Genomic DNA, 26,511 nt, shown 5'->3' with positions numbered 1-26,511 from the left:
AGCTGGTGGAGGGGAAGCCCGATGCGAGGAAGATGAGCTACACGGAGCTAGTGGCGGGAGCAGAGACGAGGAGCTGGACAATGCCAGTGATGCCAACGAATACAGGGGACTGCCCGTGACCATCGATGGGACCAGAAGTCAGGCAGGGATATAGGCAGAAGAAGATCACTTCCGGACAGGACCTGCGAGGTAGATGAAGACTCGAGGGTGGGGACTTGGGTGGGAACTGGATCCGCGGACCACAGATCTATCAGGTCTAGGTCCGCTCCTGGCTCAGAGATGGACTGACCTGTATGCGTCGACTCCGGAGCTTTTCTGTTCTCCAGCTCTGGTTCCTGGACGAGCTTCGTGGGTGCCTTGGGCTTGCTGGATGTGAGGGAGGGGCCTCCGCTCTGGAGCATCCAGGCTAAATACCCCAGCCACTGGCGGTTCTTGGGGAGGAGGAGGAGGAGGAGATTTACTCGCTCTTGAGCGATCGGTTCTTCTGCAACGATATGGTGAAAATTAACTAAACTAAACATAACTGTGACCGCAACAAACTACAAAGAATTTGGGACAGAGGCAAAATAAAAGATTATAGAATATCCAAGTTAAATTCTTTTGAAAGAGTCCACAATTCACAGGTGAACTGGTATTGGTGAGGGTATTGTAATTGGGTGTACAAGGAGATTCTCTGTCTTTGCAAGAAAAGATGGGTCATAGCTCACCACTTTGTGCCAAATTTCATGAGAATTGTCAAACAATTCAAAAATCAAATTTCTTAATGCAAGATTGCAAAGAATTTGTCTTTCACCATCTACCATACAAAATATTGTGAAAAGATTCAGGGAATCCAGAGAAATCTCAGTCTGTATAGAGCAAGGCAGGTTACCTCCATTAAATGTGCATGACCTTTGAGTCCTCAGATGGCACTGCATTAGAAACAGTCACGCTGCTCTGTTAAATACAGCCACGTGCTCAAAACTGTTTTCACTTAACACAGTCTGACGCTGCATCAAGAAATGCAACTCTAATCTGTGTTACCCAAGGAGAAAGCTATACATTTGTTCAATGCAGAGATGCTACTGAGTACTCTGGGCCCGAGCTCATCTCATATTATCCAAAACACAGTGGGAATGTGTGCTGTGGTCACATGTTTCAGCTTGTTTTTTGGAAAAAAAACGACATCAAATTCTCAGTCCTAAAGATGAAAGGGACCATCCAGACTTTCATCAGCAACAGGTCCAAAATCAAACATCTGTCATGGGGGGTGCATCAGTGCCAGCGGCATGGGTGATTTGCATGTGTGTGTGAAGGTACCATTGAGGTGGAGGCGTATATTGGAACTGTTCAGAGACATATACTGTGTTGAGTGTGGAGTGTGTTGCAGCCCTAAAAAAATCTATTTTTTTTTACATTTACAAAATATAATTACGTTGGGAAGTGAAAGCATTGAAAATGTTTTCTTTGTACATTTTTCTGTTAAATAAAGGTTCAACAGAATTAACAAATCACAGATTCTTGATTGTATTGCATTTTACAAAATGTCCCAACTTTTCTGGAAATGGGATTGTGTACAGTATATATATATATTGTAAATTGGGTTTGTGTATGCTGTAAATGTATTGTAAATGGGATTGTTTATATACAATATAAATTGTAATGAACGAACCAGATGTCGCATTATCAGTTACAATCTTTAATTTATCATTTTTTTGCAGTATTGTGCAGTATGCAGTAGTTACTTATCACAGTGACTGGCTGCAGCAAACAGAACTCCACAGAATTTGAATTATTTTCTTTACAAAACTCTGCACTTCCATTGTGTATACTGTAAATGTATTGTAAATGGGATTGTTTATATACAATATAAATTGTAAAATTGTACTCTTTTTTTTAGCAATACGCTAATTAGAATGGGGGGGGGGGGTTAGCTTAATTTTCATGTAATGAAAACAACAAGAAATAATAAGACACACACACACCATATATAGTATATGGCAAGCTTATTATTTCTCATCAATTTAATGCATTAGCTAACAAAAACTAACAATAAGAAATATATTTTTTAAGTATTTATTCATCTTTGTTTACGTTAGTTAATAAAAATACAACTGTTCAATGTTAGTTCATATTAGCTCAGGTTGATTAAAAAAAATTGTACAGACATCTTTTGATTTAATAATCTAATATCTAATTGATCTAATAATGTATCAGTAACTTCTGAAATGAACACTAAGATTAATAAATGCTTTACCGGTATTTTTCATTGTTAATGTTAACTAATGTAGTTAACTAACTAACATTAACAAATGGAACTTTATTGTAAAGTGTTAACATTTAAACTTTCACATATGGAATCACAAATATTTCAGATGCGTTCTTTGGTAAATAAAACGCATACTTTAGAACAACAATGTTGATCGTCAGCTTGTGATTAACCAATGAGATAATTTTTGTTTTGAAGCCTTCTAATCCAAGCAACAATAGAAAGCTTAGTGAAAGGATAACTTTGGCTCATTGAAATACTGGTGAAACAAGACATGAGGCGAATAGTTTCATGATTGGTTTTTAAAAAAACAAACAGCTTACACACTGTATTATCCTTAATGATGTTTAAGGGTTTCAAGCTATAGAAATATGACGCTGACGCTGAGATTAATGCAGGGATCTCCCATCAGTTGAAATCTCCAAAGTGCCCTGCCCTGCATTTAATTTTAATGTAGAATACTGTAAACTTATGGAAGTTTTTTTTGTTAAAGTATGACATCTAATTATATTCATGTGTCATATAATATATCATATATTGTAAGTAGTTCAGGTGGGTTTGAAACTTTAAATATACATGTTATACCAATTATTGATATGAGCTATTACCAAAATGCCATGCTGTGATACCTGAGTTTCCATTTTACTGCAGTCCTTTTCTCAGAAATCATAACATACCTGGAAAATCCAGGGACCGGAATCATGAGATCAAGGGCCCATCCCACTTTCCTTTTCTGCACAAACAGGTATGTGGCAAGAATACTGTCATTACGAAAGCAAAAGTATGACTCCACTTGAACACACTTGACTCTCTAAAAAAATATGCATTTTGTTATTTTGTTATCTGTTTGGTTTTTAACCTTAAGACATTAACATTCATAAATCAAGCACTTAAATTGATAGTTTACCCAAAAATGTCATCAAAAAGTTCATAAAGAGATTGTAAAACTAATCCATATGTGAAAAAAGCCTAAATTCAATGTTATCATATAAAGTGATCGTGTCTCTACAGAACATTATGGACTAAACTGCTCGATTCATATGGATTAGTTTTACGATCTTAACTTTTTGAAGCATCAAAGGGGTAGCGTAGCTCAGCTGTGTAGTCAACTGAGGGACAGACATTTCTCAGATTTCATGACAAATATCTTCATTTGTATTCTGAAAATGAATGACAGGTTTGGAACAACATGAGGGTGAGTAATTAATGAAAGAATTTTTATTTATGGTTGAACTAACCCTTTAACACAATAATAAAAATGTCCAGAAACAATATAAAAACTATAAAAACTCAAATCAATTAATTTTTACATTAAAAAAAACCTAAATAATTTACATTCTGTAGCATAAGTTATGTATAGAATGTTTTCATTTTAATCACCTCATCTCTTTTTTATCTTTCATCATTTTGTGAAAGAGTCAAAAGACCTGATAAAGCATGCGGAAACTGAACAAGTAAATAATGATGCAACATGCCTGACATGAGGGTTGGTGATCTACCTGCTGTAAACACAGCAAATGAGTTCAGGTATCTATATTTATAATATATAAATAATTGCTGTGGACTTTTTGTATTTGACCCTTCAATATACATTTGCTAAAATGTGTAGCATACGTGTGCAGTGAGCTTCTGACCTTCCATAGCTTGACGAATGAACCAGATGTTGCATTAACAGTTACAATCTTTAATTTTAATTTGGCGATATTGTGCAGAATGCAGTAGTCACAAACAGAACTCCACAGAATTTGAATTAAACTCTGCACTTCCACAATTTGCTGAAGCTTCAATAAGTGTAAAATTATCAGGTCCATTTAACATATTTATTTCAATCCATTCTGCAGAATAATGGAAAATTTCACACTGTGCAAGTCCAGATTTTATAGGCATGTTACTTCCACCATTCAGATAAATTCTGAAGAACTTGCAACAGCTTTCTGCAAACATTTGGCAGTGTGTGTGGAAGCAAAAAAAAAAAACTATAAATAGAGAGCTTTAGAGAGCCTAGATGAACAGATCAAGAAGCACTGCAGAGATTAAACAAGATATGGTGTCACGTGTAAACAAGAATTCCATGTAGTGTTTATCCCTTTTCTCTTAAAGCTGCAGTGAGTAAGTTTGTTTTGTTTGAGACCTGCAATTGCAGTTATTTGCGGAATTATCATCTTCATGTGGGTTGTGCATTGGCACTAGACTGAGTAAACCAAGCCTGATCTGCCGGCGATTTGATTTCGCCCAGCAACTCAGTCTGGAAACCTGTACATTAATTTCTACTGCTTCTGTTACACTTTTGCAGGAGCCAGACTGGCTTATCCACCTGGCGTGCTATTGGTGGGTTTAACACGATGACGGATAGAGAAGCGATGGATCGTTGCCTTAGACTGTAAAAAAATGGGTTGTTGCCCGTTGATCATGCCTCTTGTGGTCTGATTGGTTGAAGGACTATCCAATTGCATACGTCATTTGAATTATGCTCGTTTATCACGCCTCTTGTGGTCTGATTGGTTGAAGGACTATCCAATTGCATACATCATTTGAATTATGCTCGTTTATCACGCCTCTTGTGGTCTGATTGGTTGAAGGACTATCCAATTGCATACGTCATTTGAATTATGCTTGTTTATCACGCCTCTTGTGGTCTGATTGGTTGAAGGACTATCCAATTGCATACGTCATTTGAATTATGCTCGTTTATCACGCCTCTTGTGGTCTGATTGGTTGAAGGACTATCCAATTGCATACGTCATTTGAATTATGCTCGTTTATCACGCCTCTTGTGGTCTGGTTGGTTGAAGGACTATCCAATTGCATACGTCATTTGAATTATGCTCGTTTATCACGCCTCTTGTGGTCTGATTGGTTGAAGGACTATCCAATTGCATACGTCATTTGAATTATGCTCGTTTATCACGCCTCTTGTGGTCTGATTGGTTGAAGGACTATCCAATTGCATACGTCATTTGAATTATGCTCGTTTATCACGCCTCTTGTGGTCTGATTGGTTGAAGGACTATCCAATTGCATACGTCATTTGAATTATGCTCGTTTATCACGCCTCTTGTGGTCTGATTGGTTGAAGGACTATCCAATTGCATACGTCATTTGAATTATGCTCGTTTATCACGCCTCTTGTGGTCTGATTGGTTGAAGGACTATCCAATTGCGTACAGAGTCATTTAATTTTTGCTCGTTTATCACGCGTCTTGTGCAGCAGAAAATACATAGCAGACTCCCCAGACCAATGTTCAATCTTAAATTGAGCTTGGTCTGGTGATAGCCAGACAACATCGGCACGGCTCCTCAGCACAGATTAATCTAATGTTTTGAGGAAACATGAATTGTATCTACCGGTGTAGATTTCGGAATCACAGATTCTACGTTTTGGAAGTAGGACCAAAATAAGAATTTTCACCGGAAAATGTAATCTGAACAATTAAGTAACATGTCTGCCACTTTTGTTCTGACCGACTCTTGACGCCATTAAAATGATACATTTAATTAATCCAGCTGCTGTAAAAAAAAACTATAAATGATCCGCTACCTTAGGGCTGTGCAATTAATCGAATTTCGATTTCGATTTCGATTTTGCCTCCCAACGATCACCAAAATAGTACAATCGAGAAAAAACTATTATTTTGCCATGTTCAGTTTTGCAAGAACACTCTTATTTTGTCTTGCGTTCTGAATGAAACGCACACGCGCTCATCCGCCCCTCCCGAAGCCACAAACTTTCTCAGATCGTGAGTCTCGTGTGCATATCATCCGCTGGAATTTAAAAACTCGGCGCGAGTAAAGATGGCAGAAGGAGGGCAGTTACAGCAGAGTTTGGTGAGCAAAAAAGGCTAAACCAACTCCGTTGTCTGGGAACAGTTGGCTTCGAGGAATCAGACTACGAGCAGAAACATGCTACGTGCAAGATTTGCTACATGGCAGTGGCTGCGACGCAAGGGAACACCACGAATTTGTTTAACCACTTGAAAATTAAACAGAGTGACCTATGACAATCTAATAAAGAAACAAAAACTGACGAGAGCAGGGGTGCCGTGTAAACGTCCTTTTTTCCCCTCATATTTTTCAAATAATTCTCTCTTTGTAAACTTTGTTTAATGCATGCGAGTGCTGCCGTATGTTTGAATATGACCAGTCGTTTTCACCGTCATCCCCCGGGTTTAGTGCCAGAAGACGCGAATGAGAAGTGGCGCGCGCTGTGAGAAAATGTTTCTCTGTGCGCTCATCCGAGAGCGCGCACACGTCTCACAGCGCGCAAATATTGAGTTCTCTTTCAAGTCTTGCTCTTGAACGGACAAACTCACACAAAACGTATGTCAACGTCCATCTTGATGAGTATCCTAGCAGACATAGTCTGTATATGCCTTAAGTGAACTTTATACAGTCGATAAAGACGACGCATATCCGATCCGGATTGAATAGCTTTTGTAAGTTTAATAGGATTCATCTTTAATTTATGCACTCAACTATGCAATGTTATTTTACATTTGATACATTTCTGTACCTGAAAACTAATGTTAGACGTACCTGAAAAGCATATCTAGCCGAACCATATTGTTGATCTTATTTATTTGTGGTTATCATTTTTACGTGAATACTTTTATACTTTGATTTGAATATATGTTATATTATTTATTTTAATAGTTCAAAAAGTACAACAAATGTTACAATTTCAATTGAATTGTTGAAAGGTGTATTTTTAATAAATACAACACATTCCCAAAGTCATGTGAAATAATCGTGTTACATAATCGTGATTTCAATATTGACCAAAATAATCGTGATTATGATTTTTTCCATAATCGAGCAGCCCTACGCTACCTGCAGCATCCTCACATGCGATAGCCTAGTAGCCGGACTCCTTCATGTATACAGATGTGACGCAATGATGTAAAGACGAACGGCGCCATGCTCGAATTTCCTGCGTAAACCTACCAGTGACACTCAAATCATAACACATTATTACAAGTTTACCGCTGAATCGGGCTAAGGTTAGGAGATAGTTTTAAACACTGGCTGGTTGTGTAGGCTACTGCTCAAAAATTTATTTTGGATCATTTTTAACCAAAAAAGTTTGCAGCTTTAAATCAATAATACAACATATAATGGTAACACTTTACAACAAAGTCTCATTTGTTAACATTAGTTAATGTATTAACTAAAATTAACTAACAATGAACAATACATTTGTTACAGTATTATTTATTAATCTTTGTTAATATAGTCGTTCAATGTTACTTTGTTCATGTAAGTTCTCAGTGCATTAACTAATGTTAACAAATATAATTTTTGGTTTTAATAATGTATTAGTAAATGCTGAGAAACACTGCAGAAGTATATTCATTCTTACTTCATCAATACCATATATATTAACCATATAATTATTATAACATGAAATCTGAATGGAATGGCTGGATTTCTATTAAATCTCTTTCTACTAAATGTCCTACAAAGCCAAGAGCCAGTTGAGACAAGTTCAGCAGCTTCATATTCCTTCTGATCAAAGAACAGATTGGTAGATGTTTTTTAAAGCATTGACAACTCTATGATAGATTCAGCTTTATATATTGTATTTGCCAGTGATGTATGCATATATTGACCATATTAGTATTAGGACACATTACTTTGCAAATGCAATTATTCATTTATTATGTGCTTTCAACACTTGTGCTTGTTCCTTTTGTCTTCATCCACTGAATGAGGGATTGTCAATAGGTCTCAAGGGAGATTGTTGATGTCTGACATCATGACTATCATCTATCGCCACCTAGGGAGGAAATTAGGTAAGCAGCCCAAACAATAAAATCCAGCTATAGGAATTATTCATTATAAAACCTAAAACTCAGTGCAAGAGGTTTTTGAATAAATGTTTGGGAATCCCTGCACTAAAAAAAATCAAATATGGTGAACAAACTGTAAGCATAAAGCATTTTATGTCATAAAGGGGTTTATTTTCATTAAAACAAACAGATTTTCTTAGTTTGTTTCTTTCTTCTTATTTTCTTTAAGGTATAATTGTATTATTATAAAAACCTTTTATACCTATAGAAAAACCTACAACACTGACCCAGGGGTTAATTTTAATTAAAACTAATATTAATAGACTTTTGCTATATAAAGGTCATACACTGTAAAAAAAATTTACATTATATATAAATACAACTGTCAACTGTAAAAATATTGTAACAACGCTACGGGAAAAAAATTATTCAGTTACGTCTTTTGATGATCAATGAATGTTTATGCCATTATTTTCATTAAAATTAACAGATTTTCTTTCTTTCTTCTTTATTTTCTTTAAGGTATAAATGTATCATTATATAAACCTTTTATACCTATAGAAATATATATAATAGTGTAATTTCAACTGTAAAAATATTGTAAAAACGCTACGGGGGAAAAAAAAAAAGTTATGTCTTTTGATGATTTATGAATGTTTATGGCATTCTTTTAGTGTCATGTGTGTTACCATGATGGTGTGTTGTGTTTGTGAATGGAGCTACTTGTGATAAACTTCTACGTGATTCTTCACCACCTGCATTATTATGGTGGTTTTCAGTATATGTTAAAGGTACAAAATAGATTTTAGTAGCTGTGTGCGTTGTTGTATTTACCAGTTTAAATTGCAGTTTTCTTGTTTATAAATTACAGTTTTATACTGTAAAATGTACAGGTTGTTCTGTAAATATGTTTATATATATATATATATATAAACCTTTTTATACCTCAAAAACAAACTACACCACTGACCCTCTGCTGGTGAATGATTGTGTCAAGAAATTACGAATTTATGCATGAATGAACCCAGACATAATCAATAGCTCAGTACAAACTGTAATTGTAAAACCCTTCTTGTGCTGAACAGAATATCAAACAGTCTAAGACCAGAAAGTCAAGGACAATGCCTAGTTAAAGGTCAAACTTTTTAACTTTTGCTCCCAGAAAATGGGTTTTACATTGCTGTAGGTTCTTTACACTTATTACAATTATATAACATCATTTTGTCATTTAGATTACCTTTGGTGCGCTTGTTACACTTAAGTGTACATAAACAATTGCACAACCTCTTTAAATAAACATATTAAACATTTGAGTTTTTCCAGACATTTCTTGATTAAATATGAATCAAAAGTGCTTTCATACTTTTGATTAAAACTTTAAATTGTTCTACAGTCCCAGAAATAAAATTTTGATGTATGTGCATATATTTTGAGGAATTACGTAAATAGAGATGGGAAGATTTTGCAGCTAATATTAGTAAGAAGAAAATCTGTCAGACATAGTCACCAAACATCTTCATTATTCATCTTCCACAATGCCACAATCATTATGAAGAAAACAACTACGTGAAATATATTCCTAATGACCATTCATGACGACAAAAATCCCATTTCCTCGTGTTACGCTTCCTAGCTGCACCTCCACAGCCACGGCAGACGGCCCATTAAAAAGCAACTTATTCTCACCCAGACTTTTTAAAAAACTATTAATCTGTTGTCAACCAATCAAAGGCTGCCCCACTGCGAAAAGACCAATGAGGAGATCCGGCACGTTGAGCGCTCAACCAATCAAGACAGGGCATTCTAATTCTGTCCATCATTATGAAGGAAGTGCCACCGCGGTGTATGGTGCTTCTTATTTATGACCTGCAACCAGAGAGCCAGTGGGACATTTGTCTGTGAAAGTGAGAGTGGCGCTGGGTGTTTACTTTGGAGTTCCGGCATCCATTATGGACTAGTTAAAAGAGTTGAGAAGAGGAAGTAACAACAGACTCTTACCTGACCTTTGAGGCATTTTGAACCTGGGGTGATGTGAGGACCACACTGAGCCCTGGAAATACTCCAGATTATCAAACAGAAAGCTGTCAGGTTGTGTTGAACTCAGATTAGACCCTTCGGAGTACTTGATGTCAGGACCTTGGTAAGAAATCATTCTGGAATCATCATCATCATCATCATTGGAAACAGAAGAAGAGCGCACACTAGTTTCCATGGAGTCCAATATTTCAGGGTCTTTCCTTTTCAACAACGGCTTGAACCAGTTCCCCTCAGACATCAAGGCCCCGGTGTGCCAGTACTCCATTCCCAACTCCTTCTACAAGCTCAGCCACGCCAATATCAACACTCAGCTCCAGGCTGGCACTCCGCATGGCATCAGTGACATCTTGAGTCGATCCATGATGGGCGGCCCGGGAACCCCTGCGCTATTGTCTGGGTACCCCTCCATGGGTGGCTTTGGGACAGCTGTACCCAGTCCAGGGGTGTATTATAATAGGGATTACGCCCCATCGGGACTGACCGCTTTCCCTAAACCTGGTGTTGAATGTTCGGGTATGAAGGGCAAAGGCAGCAGCTGCTGGGTGGATGGAGGGTATGAGTGGAGAGGAGCGAGACAGCAGTGTGGCAACAGTAAGTCTGTGCAAGACAGAAGAAGAACTTCAGATTCATTTGACAGAGTATTATGTGTGATGTCATTTACTAATACTAATTTACGTACTATTTAGTACATTTATGGAAATTGTTTGAATAATATATGACTTGAAGAGATAAGGTTGAATATTAGTCCAGTTAGTGTGATTATTATTAGTGTAAAACTGACCGTATGCGATGTAAATTAAACTTAAATATAAGGATATGGACAATATTCACTATTTTTCAGTAAACATGATAAGAAAAAATATCTTTTGATGAAAAAAACTTATTAAACAGTTATTTATTTTAAGATTTCAGTGGAAATGTTACAAGATTTAACAAATTAATGTTAAATAATGTATAATGTAAATGAAGTTTAACTAAAAAGGTTGTGGACGATATTTCAAATTACTGTTTTTTCAGTAAACAATATATAAAAATAATCTTTTAATGAAAAAAAACTTAAACTTATTAAACAGTTCATTATTTTTAGAATTTCAGTGAAAATGTTAAAAGATTTATTAAATCAGTGTGATATATCAGTGTATATAAAATTGACTGTATATGGTGTAAAATAAATGTAAATGAAAGGGCAATATTTCAAATGACTTTTTTTCAGTAAACAAGATATACAAATATTGTTTAATTAAAATAATTGTAGGCCTACCGTTTTAAACACTTGAAATTGAAATATAAATATAATTGTATTAAATATATTATATTCAAAAAATTATGTATATACAATATAATAAACATTATAACATGCCATCAAACATTTGACATTTTATTTAAGATTGTTCTATTCCAAGATCTCTTAGTTTCAGTTGTAACTAACTAATATGAATGTTTCTAACATAAAATAAAAAAAAATTATAGATGTACATTTTTTCCCATTTTACTAATTCATGCTTTGAAGTCACAAGGTTAAAATAAAACAGAAATGAAGTCATAGGAAATGTGTCAGCACATGCAGGTTTATAGTTGGGATACACAATCTTGTGTTTTCTCTGTAGATGGTGGGCATCACACTGAGACTGCGGGGAAAAAGAAGCACACAAGACCTACTTTCAGTGGGCACCAGATCTTCGCTCTGGAGAAAACCTTCGAGCAGACCAAGTACCTGGCAGGACCAGAGAGAGCCAGACTGGCATATTCACTAGGCATGACTGAGTCACAAGTTAAAGTAAGATAACTACCACACTGTAAAAACATATTTCATGATTTGTTATTATACAACTTCTTGTCAAACCAACTTTAAAAAGATCATTAAAGGGACAGTTCACCCAAAAATAAAAATGTTGCCATAATTTACTCACCCTCATGTCGTTCCAAACCTGTATGTTTTTGAGAAGATATTTGGAAGAATGTTGGTAACCAGACTGTTGACAGCCATTAACTTTCATAGTATTTGTTCCTATATGGAAGTCAATCGTACCAAACAACTGTTTGATTACCAGCATTCGTCAAAATATCTTCTTTTGTGTTCAACATACAAGTCATACAAGTTTGGAACAACTTGAGGGTGAGTAAATGATGACAGAATTACATTTTCTGGGTGAACTATCCCTTTAATGTGGTTCAGGTAACATTTTGAGTTTCTGTTGATTAAACCAATCTCATTCATTGTATTAACTCCCATTTTTTATTTCAATGAACTCAATATATATTTTTTGTAGCCTACTGTTTAATAGTTCTCCAGTCGTGCATTCTCTAAATCATAAAATACACCGTGGAAACTTGTGATAAATTGGTTGGGGATTAAAGTTGGTAAAGTTGTTGAGAAGCTAACATAGTAGGTTCTGTCGACATAGCTGTCATTCTCAAAGGTTTGTTGTGAGAAATTATTATTTGTATTGAGTTTTAACAGCACCTGCGTGAATGGTTCCTCTCAGGTGTGGTTCCAAAACCGGCGCACTAAATGGCGGAAGAAGAGCGCGACGGAGCCCAGCTCAACACAGGCCTCGCGTGGAGAGAGCGGAGGAGACGGGTCAGAGAACGAGGTGGAGGACGAGGAGTACAACAAACCGCTGGACCCCGACACGGACGACGAGAAGATCCGACAGCTACTGAGAAAACACCGTAGAGCTTTCTCAGTTCTGCGCCTGGGACCGCACCATCTCTAAAGGCGAACGCACGTTTAGCCTAATAGGCTGTATTGGGCCAACAAACACGCATATTCATACCATACACAGTTATACACTATATCAAAAACAAGGGGTCTCAAAATATACACACACAGTCCTTTAACCGTTCTCGGTAACACTTTCTATGAACATTTCACCATTTGTTGTGGTGGTCAAAATTGAACCTGCACAGCCTATTAGGTTCTACAAATTTAAACATTTACAACACAATTAATGAAATGGCTAAATGAAATGTAAATGTTTGGGCAGTGTGTATTGTACATTGTAGCTATATGTAGCCTATTGTTACAAATTTTCCCTAGAAAAAAGAACACGCACATTTGTGGACTAGAATTTTGAATCAAAAGATGCGACAACCAGGCCTATTCCTACTCTGTTATTATTTTAATAATTGTAATATTAAACTATTCATGGTTATTCATTTGATTATCTATTATAACATTTAGTACATACCATTTTTATTGATTATTGTGTCATAATACAGTGTATTATTTAAATATACCTTGAATAAACAGTTATCATAGGCTACTGTAACTGATGACAATTATTATTATAGGTTATATTACAAGACATTATGAATCAATTTTAAGGAATTACGAATATGTTGCATTAGGCCTAAAGGCTTCAAAGAAAGTGTTATCTTTGAATTCTGTATTGAATATTTTTCAAATATATTCAGAGATAAAATGCATTATAAATGCTCATAGAACTGCAGGGATATGAAGCGGATATGATAAAATGTAATCACATAAATCAATAACAAATTAACTGTATTTTCACTCTCTTTATATCATTACATCACTGTAGATATACATTCTTCATTTCTTCCAAAAGTTCCAAGCATTTCATGTTGTGTCAGTGAAGTTTAAATAACCTGCAAATGCAACCCTCTCAGTCCATAAATCAGGTCAAGTTCAGATGTTTAGCATGTTTTCCATAATGCCATACAAGCACTGTAGAGATACTATTATTTATTGATTTTTTAAAAACTCTCGAAGACAGGGTAGATAGATATTCCCCCAATAATAAATATATTCAACCATAAATAACAGTCAAATGTTTAACATCTAAAATGCATATATAAAATGCATAATCTAATGTATATGATCTGTAAATTAATTATGAAGAAAGTGCACAATAAATTGCTGTTTTGAATGTTGAGTTTGTACTGTTTATTTTAAAAAGCTCTATCTCTTTTCCAAACCGCAATATTAGTGAAAAACAGCAAACTGTTCAGCATGCTAGATAAAGAACAGTATAAAAGGAATGAAATTTTAAGAATATTAAGTTACATTTTAAATTAATGCATGAGTTTAACCTGTTGAAAAAAAAGGTTGTTTGAACTGTCAATAAATGTAAAACTTGCTCTGATAATTCTACAGGAAATCAACAGGCACTGGATATAAAGTGGTCATTGTCAGTTTGATGAATCTCATTTAACTAATGGCTCCTTTGAGATCAGTTGTCTATAGGGAGACATTAGTCAGATCTCAGATCCTTTAATCTAAATGAGAGAGCAGATGGTGGGAGGGTGTGTGTGTCTTGTTGAGCATCTGCTTGTTATGGACGTCTTAACTGCACACCTCAATTAAAGGGTCTTATAATGATAATGACTCTGGATTGATCAATCAATGTGAACAGAGTCAATGTGAAACAATTGACCAAACAGGCATCAATGGATCCTCTCAGTGATGCTAATTTTAGCACCTGTTGCAATATTTAAAATATTGAGAAACTCGATGGCTGTGTACGAAAGCTGTAAAAAATGCTTCTTCCGCAGGCAGCATATGAAGGTAGGAAGGGTGCTTTTCCCTGCAAGAAATTACTATTATATTAAAAAAAATATACGCTTGTCACATCATCAATGTTTTTGAATAATAAAAAAGGCTAATTCTTAATCCTACTACGCATTAAATTTCCCTGAAGTTTTTTTTTGTTTGTTCGTTAAAAAAGAAAGAAATGAATATGCTTATTAATTAAAAGAGGGTAATGGCTGCTGAAAATTCTGCTTTGCCATCAGAGAAATACATTTTATTTTAAAATATATTAAAATAGAAAACAGTTCTTTTAAATTGTAAAAATATTTCAAAATAATACTGGTTTTATTGTATTTTTTTTGACAAATAAATGTCTTAGTGATCATAAGACACTTTATTTAAAAACATTTTAAAAATATTACCGACCACAAACTTTTGAATGGTAGTGTGTTCATATTTTCAATAGCAATAGCAATTCACATCATCTCTATCGCAATTAACAGAATTAATAAATAATTTCAATATTTTAGTTTGAACAGATGTTACTATTTATTTACTCAATTTAAATATTCTGTTATATTGGGACACCCCTCCAAATCATTGAATTCAGGTGTTCCAATCACTTCCATGGCCACAGGTGTATAAAATCAAGCACCTAGGCATAGAGACTGCTTCTACAAACATTTGTGAATGAATGGGTCGGTCTCAGGAGCTCAGTGAATTCAAGCGTGGTACCGTTGCCACTCTAGAGCAGTGGAGACGTGTTCTCTGGAGTGACGAATCACGCTTCTCTGTCTGGTAATCTGATGGACGAGTCTGGCTTTTAGAGGATGCCAGGAGAACGATACTTGCCTGACTGCATTGTTCCAAGTGTAAAGTTTGGTGGAGGGGGGATTATGGTGTGGGAGTTGTTTTTCAGGGGTTGGGCTTGGCCCCTTAGTTCCAGTGAAAGGAACTCTAAATGCTTCAGCATACCAACCATTTTGGACAATTTCATGCTCACAACTTCAATTTCATGCTCACAACTTTGTGGGAACAGTTTGAGGATGACCCCTTCGTGTTCCAACATGACTGCACACCAGTGCACAAAGCAAGGCCCATAAAGAAATGGTTGAGCGAGTTTGGTGTGGAGGAACTTTTGGGATGAATTAGAGCTGAGTCTGTGAGCCAGGCCTTCTCGGTCAACATCAGTGCCTGACCTCACAAATGCGCTTCTAGAAGAATGGTCAAAAATTCCCATAAACACACTTCCTAAACCTTGTGGAAAGCCTTCCCAGAAGAGCTGTTATTTTTACAGATTAAGAATGGGATGTCATTAAAGTTCATGTGCATGTAAAGGCAGGCGTCCCAAAACTTTTGGCACTATAATGTATCTGCTAAAAAACAAAACAAAAAACAATACAACTTATCAGTTGTTGAATATATACATTTTATTAGGAAATAAGACGTATTTAAGAAAAACATTCATTGGTGCTGCAGAAGGTATAGTACAGTAAGGGGTCTTTAGACCATTTCAGGCCAGTCCAACATTCGGCAGCACATTAGATACGCCTAGAGTAAATGCACTGCAACTATTTTACTGCATCGTGCGTCGGTTATAACAGATCTACCAAACACAAGGTCTTTAAAAAGTCATAAAATTGAACAAAAAGGAAAAAACAATACGAGGAAATAATATAATATTTGGCACGTTATCAAGCTTAAGAGAGTCAAGAGTTTTTTTTCTCCTGCAGTTTTTAGGTATGAATATGACTGTTTAAAGGGATAGTTCACCCCAAAATTAAATCATCATTTACTCACCCTCAAGTTGTTCTAAACCTGTATGAGTTTCTTTGTTCGGTTGAATACAAAAGAAGATATTTTGAAGAATGTGGGTAACCAAACAGTTACTGGTCCCCATTGACCTCAAGTCAATGGGAACCAGAAAATGGTTAAAAACATTCTTTAAAATATTTATGTTCAACAGAAAAAAGAAACTTACAGGTTAAGAAGGTGAGTAAATGACGACAGGGTTTTTATTTTTAGGTGAACTATCCCTTTAAGCAAGATTCATTTGTTTACTCAAAAACATACTATAATTTCCTAATGGCAAAAATTCTGATCCTATCGACAAGTTTCCGCCTGGCCCAGCAGTCACCATTTTTCTTAAAACTTTTCACCATACCACTATCCATTTTCTGGATAGACACTATATAACAATATCTTTTTCAATGGTTCTGGAGTGGCTCCATGGCAAAACCTGATTTCACCAAGTACAACATGTTCCTGGAAAAACATTCCAACCAATCAGATTTGAGGGCAAAAATTTGTTTAGGCTTGCAACCAGGGTTAGGTGTTTCTACATCAGTGTTATTTCCCTATCATTAACCTCTTGTTTTTGGGATAACTTATGGATAGGGTTAGGTTTAGGAGTAGGGATATGGTTAAAAATGATGTTCCAGGATAAACAAAATATGTTGATCCAGGAACGTATCTAAAATCGTGACGTGCTAATCCATGACAATTCCTCAAACAAAGTCTATTTTTTTAATAAAAAAGAAGAAGAAAAGTCAGAGAGACACAGAAAGTAGAAATAACTTAAAGGTTAACATAAAATAAGCAATGTGATTGATTTCACAATTGCTATGAAAGAAAAAATCCCTTTTATTTCATTATACTATGAATGCTCACATCACTGCTAAGTAAAATACTTCCCCAAAACTAGTGCAAACATGAATGGCTACATACACGTGTAACTTAGCATGCTAATAACAGTGCACATAAATCTCATAAGACTGTAGTGTTTGTGTTTATCTGTAAAATCTCAAATGCTAAATGACATCGGTGCCGTTCCTACAGCGACTCTGTGGCCTCCTATTGAACCACGGTTTGAAGCGATGCCCCCGAGAACAGTAAATTATGTTGACCATACCATGAATCAACTTCAACAAGTCCATTATTGACAGATGGGCTGTACGATTTAACCCTCGCACGTAAATTATGCGTGGGGATGTTCAGATTATATTGATTTAATCAATAAATTCAGGTTCGGTTAAGAAATCACAGTCCTGTCATATCTGGATATAACCGCTTGTAGAGATTTGAAATGAGGAACATGTTGCTGTGGACATTTAAAGGGATATTTTAGCATAAAAGTGTGTCAACTTCAATCTTGAATATTATCCGTCTGATTATTAATACATTTCTGAGCATCAGTGACTCCAAACATCTCCAGATTGACAAACAAGGTGATTCAATAACAGTTACGAAGCCTTATGTATTTACAATTTAAAATCTTAACATAAAGCAACGCATTTACCACACAGAATCCTAGTATATGAAATGTGCCCATTACAACTAGCTTTAAACAGATTTAAAGCTGGACCAACACCAATAAAAACCTATATAGAGTGGTTAAACTTAACTAAACAACACGAAATACCCAAGATCCAACGTAATTAAAACAACAAACAGATCTCGAATGCTATGCTCACATTAGCATTCCACATTGCACTAGTGCTCTAATTAAAAGTCTGGGGGCTTCCAGGCCAGGGCACTCTGGGTGGGATTTCCATAATTCACAAGTGCTAATGGCTTTATAACTTGTCCCTTGCTGTCCTGTACATATTCTATTGATCCGAGAGTCTGACTAACAACCCCGCAGAGACAATGACTGAAGCCGAAGACACGCTGACAGCCATAAGTGCTGAGGCGAGTGTAAATGCAAAAGCACACGATTATGAATCCATACTCGCACATGCGGGAACTGAAAAGCAACTAGCTGAAAGCTACAGTGTCAGCCCACACTTACTCGACGCACATGCACACAGATGAAACGCAGATGATGAAAGTCAATGCAAAGTGATTCCGGAGTGAAACAGCGGCCAAAGCTTGTGCATCGCAGCAGCTTGCGTTTGGATACGGTGTGCTACTTTCAGCATACTTGTACTTGTATTCACATCCTTACAATGAGTAAAAGAAAACGAATGAAGCTGTAATTTTAAAATTCGCATTCTAAAAGCTTAGTTGTTTGTACAAAATCAGGAGTTGAGAGCTTTGAGAAGTGCCTTTGTGTTCTTTCTCTTGGTCCTTTCTTGATTTTGTCCTATTTTTCTTTGTTCAGAAGTTTCTGGAGTCACGCTGAACATACCTGAAGTCTTTGTTAAATGTGCATTATGATGAAAGTAAAACTATGAGAACATAGCTTTCAGAAAATGAACAGTTCCTGTCCTTTACATTAGGTGCCCACTTGAGTTTGCCAGGAGATTTCAGGGGTCCTGTAGGGGTTTTCTCATTGTCTTGGTGTGAGAGTGAGTGTGTACTTGATGTAGAGCCCTGGCGTGATCGGAAGAAATTATCACAGAATAACCTCTAGGTACACGTCATCAACACAGGAAGTCCTGAGAAAGAGAGAAAGAGTGTTTATCATCTAGAAAAGAAAACTTCTTGCACATGACAATTTTGTGACTTATTTGGTTTATGGGTATTTGACATGAAATTTTGGTTACACTTTATTTTAAGGAGTCATTGTTATAGTGTAGAATAGTTTAGAAAATGGTAATAAAATATGGCAAGAACTCAGAGTTAAACTGTGTCAGAACAAATTCATCTTGATAATGTCAGATAACGTTGATAGAAAGGTATGTAATGGATTACAATCAACCAATCAGCTGTCAGATGTTAAATTTAAGTACACAATTAGATAATACCAGTTTAGGTCAACCAATTACCAAGCAATGCTTCATTTTGTTCAGTAGGTGGTGTAAAAGTTCGCATTAGCAATTAAAGAAAAAACGCTTAAGCAAAACATGGTCAGGTTAAAGTGTCTGGATAATTTTGGTTTGGGTATAATATTTCACAGTTTACTTTATTTCGCTATCCTCATAAATGAACTATAGTGCTCTGCACCCACTAGTAAAATATATATATATTTATATATATATGTTGTCTGAATAATTTTTGGTTTGACTTTGTAACAAGGACACTATAAAATACTGAAAAACAAAATGGTGTCTTGTCCTAAGACATACACTTCCCATTATATTGAAAAAAAAATTAACCCCAGGGCCCGTATTCTTAAAGCTTCTAAGAATCCTCTCAGAAAGCTAATTTAACTTAGAAACTTCTACGCAGGAGTGTTAGCTTAAGAGTGATTCAGGAACGATCTGAAAGCAACTCTTAGAGAGGAAAATACAAAAACTTTTATCTTAGTGAGGAGGCGGAGCTGACCCCGTTGCTACATATAACAGTCGTTTGAAGACTGTGATTGGTTGGTTGTCCAATAAGGGCAAAAAGAGCACTTTTAAGTAGGGTCTATATAAGCCTTCACTCACTTTGAAATTACAGGCATCATTTTTCCTGTTTTACCATACTCTCTCGCTCACAGACCCAAATCATCACTGCCGCAGTTTAATTTTTCCAGTTGCCAAACATGTTAATGTAGTGATTACTTCCATTTCTGGCGCTATGGCATTTCTGCGCTCAGAGATGTTAGCGTGTCTCTAATAAGATCAGTCACAAACATGATTCCTGCACGATCTAATGTTTAGTGTCATTAATTCACTCGTGCATTGTGTGCAACACATTTCTTCTCTCTTTGCGTTTCATCCAGTTTCTCCGCTGCTTAAGAAACTCTTTAGCCTCTTAAAAGTCCTCGTCCGTACTCCTAACACTTTTGGACCTTAAGACTTCCTTTAAGGGTTAAGATGTTTTCTGAATTACTTTCTTCTTTACTAGGAATTTTTTCTTTAATTTTAAGAGGAAACGCCCAACTTTCTAAGAATTTTCTTAGAATTTTGTCACTAGGAGCTACTCTTTGCATTAAGATTTTTCATGAATACGGGCCCAGGTTTTTCAACCAGTCTATGGTTTTGTTCATGTAGTGGAAACATGTTATTAGTAAAAAATAAAACATAAAATAAAAAACTTAAGCAGTGTGAATAGAAGGAATGAAATTAGTTTTTTTTTATGTATAAGAATTAATCAGAAAATGTTGTATATTGAAATGTATAATATTGCTGAGAAGGTAGTTTTAAAGGAGTATTATTCTATTATACTGTATTTGATTCCATTTTCTTTTAATTCATTTTAAATAAAACTGTTCTTTTATCTTTCTTTTGTTCTTAAATCATTTAAAATGGCCTTTTATAATGTTTGTGTGTCACACAATCCGCTTTAGACCCCAATTCTTCGATTTAAGCATCAAAGAATACTAACGTCCATAATTTAAGTCTATTTGCAGTTTAACTGACAGACCAGCTGCAGTAGTACACCCATCTAAACACCAGACAAGCGTAACCTATAGAACACACATAAAACTGGCAGCAAAACAAAATCACTGCCCTAAAAATGCCAATATGGGACAACCATGCAGGATAGATCTGTGTTCTGTGTATCTGTAATTAATGAACACTAGTGCGTTTATGGTTCAGTGCAAGGAATTGCTTGCGTAGGCTTAAGAGACAGGGAATCCAACAGACATAGATCAGGAGACGAGCAGCGGGACCCATCTTCCATCATGTAGCACTGAGGTGCTTCATCTCGGCTCAGCGTCACAGTAAACGAGGGCCGAGGGGCTGCTAACGGCTCCTCAGGGAAGATCAGAACAGAACTCTTAAGTGGACTAACGGACATTCTGCGACTAAATCTGCTAATGAGAGAGGTGTACTTGGGTGGTTGACAAATAACATGGGCATAAACCTTTTTTCAACATCAAGATGGTATGCCTTTTTTCAAAGTCTTGATTTTGTTTTTGGGATTTAGTAGGTTTTCAGGTTTGAATGTTTAAAAAACATAAATTTTCACATTTTTACATTATTGCAGCACCTCTTTTCCCAGTCTGTCAGTAAAGGTCTTTGCATCGTGAGTCCGACATTTTCATATGGGTTTTTTTCATATTCGTCATCCGGTGGTTTTGAATACATTTTATGACGGACGAAAGTTTCGGAGGCCATGCCCCCTTTTTTGCGTATACCGTGGGCAGGAATTATTTAAATGAGGAAAATTGTAGCTTTTGTTACCTGTCAAAACCATTTTAATCACCTTTTTGTCTTCGTTATTTTACTTGTCATGCAGTGTGACTGCATGACAAGTGTGTAAAATGTGTAAAAGTACAAACATTCCATGTTTACTTAATGAATATTAAGACATGCATAATATAAAATTAGATGCATGATAATTATTGGTAACACTTTATTTTTGGCGCCGTAGTTACATGCTACTACATGTACTTACTATAGTAATAACAGTAAATTATGCATAATTACAAGTAACTAACCCTAAACCAAACCCTATGGCAAGTACATATAGTTAAATAATATTACCCAGTACTTATTTGAGTAAGTACAATGTAACTACGCCACCTTAAAGGCACAATATGTCGTTTTTCGCCTCTAGAGGACGTCTGTTCAAAACAACGGCGTAGCTTGATGACGCCGAGATTGAGCACGGATTCATGGAAGATGTTGTCTTCATTTCACAGCTGGTGGAAAAGAATCAGAATCGGGACAGGACTTGGGCAGAAATCATGTTCATGGATGAGATTATTAATATTACAGTAGTATGAAGAAGAGCATGGCCGAGTGTTGTGGGAGCTGAATGAAGTCGCTGAAGCAATTGCTAATGAGAGACGAGTGTGACACATGGCTCGACAGCAGCGGAGCTTTTATTATGCAACAGTCACCGCTTCCGCTTCTTCAAGTCAAGCGTATGTGGGGTAACGCAGAGCTGTTTTATCATATTAGATACATTTGAGTGTGTTGAAAATTATGTTATAACGTTACTATGTGCGTTCGCTCTGCAGCTGCTTAGAGACACTTGTTGCACACTGCATCAAGCTAGATCGATATTAGATTGTACTGTATTGTATGATGAAGAAAATGCTGTACTACTGTACAATAATTAGTTTTCTGTCTATAAATGTATCCAAACAGTTGTTCCCTTGTCTAATGAAACGTATAATGTATTAAAGCGTCTTTTGTGTTTCCATGGTTTCTACGAAATAAAACCGGAAATCGAGGCTAACACAGGTATGATGTCACTGGGTGCGTTCCATTCGACCGTAAGTGGACTGCAAAGTGGACTTCAGAGGGTATTCCGCCATCTTAAGTGAGATTCCAATCCAAAGGGAGCGAACATGTTCAGTCCGAAGGGTACTGTGAACGGCGCAGGGAAGAAGGGAACATCGATACATCACTTCACAGGAAGTGGAGAGTGAAAATCACCTAAATGTCTTTGCGCGTCGCATGCATCACCTTCTGAACTAATGATGGTGCAGAGCCGTTGGTTGGAAGAGTTTTTAAACAGCTCTGCGATTAAGGAGTTTAAATGCGTTTGAATATTAGTTATTATACAAACTAGAGTATTTATGAATGGTTATGGCAATAACTGCTACATTTGTATATTATAATTTATGAATATGTAAACAAATTAAAAGTGTTGAGAAGCACCTGAGGGCTGTCATGTTTTATATTTTACTTTATTTACCTCAGGAATGTTTACTGTGCAGCTGCACTTGGGAAAGAAAGCGCACGAGATGAGACCGCTACAAAGACCATTAAGAATAGCCTACATACATAGTTAACCAAATTAAAGCATTTTCATATTGAATGACAGGTGCAGCTTCAAATCTGTTCATAGTCAATACAGGTTATAAGTCAACTAATAAAACTGATGGACAATGTTTTGATTATATGTTTTAGATAGCCTATACTGTGTGTTTTGTTAATGTATATGCTTATTATATGGTTTTCAATTTGAAAGTAAAGTAAATTACAATATTAATTTATGTTAGGCTATATCATAATCTGCACCCGTCGTTGCCTTTCTTTGATGACATTGCAGGGCGTTCCAAATGAGTGATTATTGTCAGCGAAGTCCACTTCACCTGATATACCGTGCTCAGGGAGTAGGAAGCAGTGAACAGTGCGTAGGGACCCTGTCGAATGGAATGCACCCACTGACAGGGATAATGTAAGTACACAAGTCAGCTAAATATATAACATTGTTCAAGTCGTTTTCTGGATATTTTAATCCAAAAATCTTAAATGTTGTGTCTTTAAAATGAAGTGTAACCTAATTATATAAAAAAAATACAACTATGTTATACAAAGTTTTAGTTGAATTTCATCATGTCACACTGCAGATAATCTTTAACATATCAAATAAAGTTAATTCTCGATTTTTTATTTTTTGGGGTAATTCCTGAAATTATATATAAAAAATAGAACTGAATTAAATACCAATATAGTTTTATTGTATTTACATAATACCGGTATAATGTATTGTCCATAATATTGCAATATTTTTTTTTTGTTGTTGTTGAAAAATCAGATTTTATGCTTGTAAGCAAAGTCTTTGTTGTTTCAGGTCCCGCTACAAAAGCAGCAAACACAACACAAACAAACTAATGAAATGCCTCACCCTTTAAATCTCCTAGTGTCAATGTGCTACTTTCTTCAGTGGAAAAAACAGGAAAACAGGCTGGAGACGAGACATAAAACATAACCAATAATATGGTGAATAGTTATTATCATTCATTGATTCATCCATCAGCATTCGTTGAAACATTTTGATGAAGATGGGATGTTTGAGAGATCTGATCACCTTGTGGTCTCCCATGCAGATGTTGGAGCCCAGTGTGTTATAAACAACACCATTCTCATCCTCTTCCACCTGCAGACAACAAACAATAAATCTACAAATTTAGCTGTTCATTCATCTCAAACATGCACATTTCATATAATATTGTACCAAATGATTATTTATTTTATCACATGGATGTGGTGTAAAAAGATATGTAAAGATATGTATGAAAAAATAAAAAACCTTCATTAAGATCACAATAAAAATGATAAATGTAAGCCTACCCGGTGAATGATGTCTGCCGCGCTGTGGGACATTAGGATGCGGTCACACCATGCCGGGCATCGTGTGTTCATGTACTGTGTAGGTTTAGTGTAGTCTTCACTGTATGGGTAACTGAAACATTAAAATGGTACATGCAGAACTCAGACATGAAAATTGCATGGTTTTGGACTGACAATCACAATTCATTATTTAACCCTTCAGTATATCCTCACTTTGCATGCACTCTAAAAGCGAAAAAAGGTTAACTGGTATTTCAAAAATTGAAATGGGCCACAATATATTTATCAACTGTAATATGACGCACTATCGTTGAAAAGTTTAGGGCCGGAAAGATTTTTTTCTTTCTTATGTTGATCATGGCTGCATTCATTTGATTAAAAATAAATTCAAAACTGTAATACTGTGAAACGCAATATTGTGACACATTATTTTTAAAAGTAACTTTCCACAATTCTGGTCTTCAGTGTCAAAGGATCCTTATTCCTTATTCTAATATGCTGATTTTTATCAATGTTGAAAACAGTTGTGCTGCTTAATATTTTTGTGGAAAACATTCCCTTTTTCAGGATTATTTTATGAATAACAAAGTTCAAAAGAACAGCATTAATTTGATTCCAATCGTGCCGAACCAAACTTTTGAATGATAGTATTTAAATGATAGTTTTCAAAAGTAATGTATTTCTGTAAAAATCTCACCTAGGAGGAAACCGGATATCCTCCTCTGTGATGATGTCGTGGAATGCAGAGATCTCCTTATCGTACTTCAGCAGCTAAAAGGACAGAAAAATACATAAACACAAACACATTTCTAGTGATATACTCTTTTGATTATACTCAATTAAATTAGTCTCATTTCTTAAAACAAAGTTCAAACCTCTTCTCCGTTGTTTTCTCTGAACACGGCCTGGTGCAAGTATGCAAATAACTTGGTCTCTATATGAAGGAGAACCTAGTGATGGAGTGATAAAAAGAAGGACAGAACGAAAAAATGAAATATTGAAAAGAAAGCAAAGGAACAAAACATGAGTAAAGAAAAAATAAACATAAGGAAAGACAAAGAGTAAAGACAAAGGTGAAAAGAGAAGGACAGAGGTTAATGCAGGGCATAAAAAACTAGCAAAGAACGCAGAGTAACTCCAACTTTGCTGGCACAAAAAATGAAGCACAGGTCTGCAGGAGTGATCTAAATGCAAGCTCGCATTTTCAGGACTGGCAAGAAGTCAATATCAACCCTCCAAGAACCATAAATCTGGCTGGACAGTGTACTGGATATGTCTGAGCGCACACAAAAAGAAAAAATTAATCATCTTCTGGATGCAAAGTCAGAGCCCTTAACATCTATGTTTACAAAATCTCAGGAAAGCAAGAGTCACAGCAGATTTGCTGGTGGCTCTGAAATTCTGCATATTGTTAAATTTAGAAGAAAAATCTAAAAATGTCATAAATCAATGTGTTAAATTGACACAAATGTTTTTTCTCTAAATTTACCAATATGCAGAATTTCAGAGGCACCAGAAAATCTGCCGTTACACTTGCTTTCCTGAGGTTTTGTAAATATAGATGATAAGGGCTCTGACTTTGCATCCAGGAGATGATTCATTTTTTATGTTTGCATGATATTAATGGTACTATATAATTAATTGTAATATATTATTTAATTGTAATAATTTTTTTATATAAAAAATTGTGAAAGACATTTACATTGTTACAAAGAATTTCTGTCAATTTAGATCAATTTCATGCATCCTTGCTGAATAAAAAAAAATGTCACTGACTTTTTGAATGGTAATGTACACTGTATGTACAAAAACCAACAATTAATACAATGTGTAAATGGCCCATATATTTACCTTAGACAGACTTTTTTTTTTTTTACTTTTGTAATGTCTACTGAATTTTTATTTGTAGGCTTTTCTCAGAAAATATTGATATACAGTCCCCTCCAAAAGTATTGGAACAGTGGAACCCATTTGGAACTATTCCTTTATTTTTTTCTGTAGACTGAAAATATTTGGGTTTGACATCCAAAAATGTATATGAGACAAAAGATCAATCTTTCAGCTTTTATTTCCAGGCATTTACATCTGGATCTGATACAC

The 26,511-nt window shown here is 35.7% G+C and overlaps 2 protein-coding genes across 5 annotated transcripts in view; one reads left to right on the top strand and one right to left on the bottom strand.

Moving 5' to 3' along the window:
* Positions 1-10,244: 10,244 nt before the first annotated feature.
* Positions 10,245-12,788, top strand: nkx6.3 (NK6 homeobox 3; the record flags this gene model as incomplete). The annotated part of the gene is made up of 3 exons (XM_079827109.1): positions 10,245-10,662; positions 11,679-11,848; positions 12,558-12,788. The coding sequence occupies 3 exons, from the start codon at positions 10,245-10,247 to the stop codon at positions 12,786-12,788; spliced, it is 819 nt and encodes a 272-aa protein (XP_079683235.1).
* Positions 12,789-15,971: 3,183 nt separating this feature from the next.
* Positions 15,972-26,511, bottom strand: part of inpp5l (inositol polyphosphate-5-phosphatase L) — a 50,218-nt gene continuing 39,678 nt past the window's right edge. Inside the window, exons 11-17 of one of the 4 annotated variants that reach the window (XR_013817367.1) lie at positions 25,287-25,361; positions 25,109-25,182; positions 24,412-24,523; positions 24,149-24,217; positions 23,966-24,025; positions 16,628-18,945; positions 15,972-16,361 (exon numbers count right to left, since the gene is read on the bottom strand). Coding sequence is in view for 2 of the 4 variants with exons in the window: in XM_079827962.1 (XP_079684088.1) it covers positions 23,984-24,025; positions 24,149-24,217; positions 24,412-24,523; positions 25,109-25,182; positions 25,287-25,361 (372 nt within the window). In the remaining 2 variants the exon portion in view is untranslated. Of the gene's footprint in view, positions 18,946-20,514; positions 21,131-23,965; positions 24,026-24,148; positions 24,218-24,411; positions 24,524-25,108; positions 25,183-25,286; positions 25,362-26,511 lie in introns of those variants that run through there. The other 3 variants (XR_013817368.1, XM_079827962.1, XM_079827963.1) reach the window with 3 other exon arrangements.

The sequence above is a fragment of the Gobio gobio genome (assembly GCF_949357685.1).
Source record: "Gobio gobio genome assembly, chromosome: 10".
Classification (NCBI taxonomy): domain Eukaryota; kingdom Metazoa; phylum Chordata; class Actinopteri; order Cypriniformes; family Gobionidae; genus Gobio; species Gobio gobio.
This window is presented reverse-complemented; position numbering and strand designations above follow the sequence as displayed.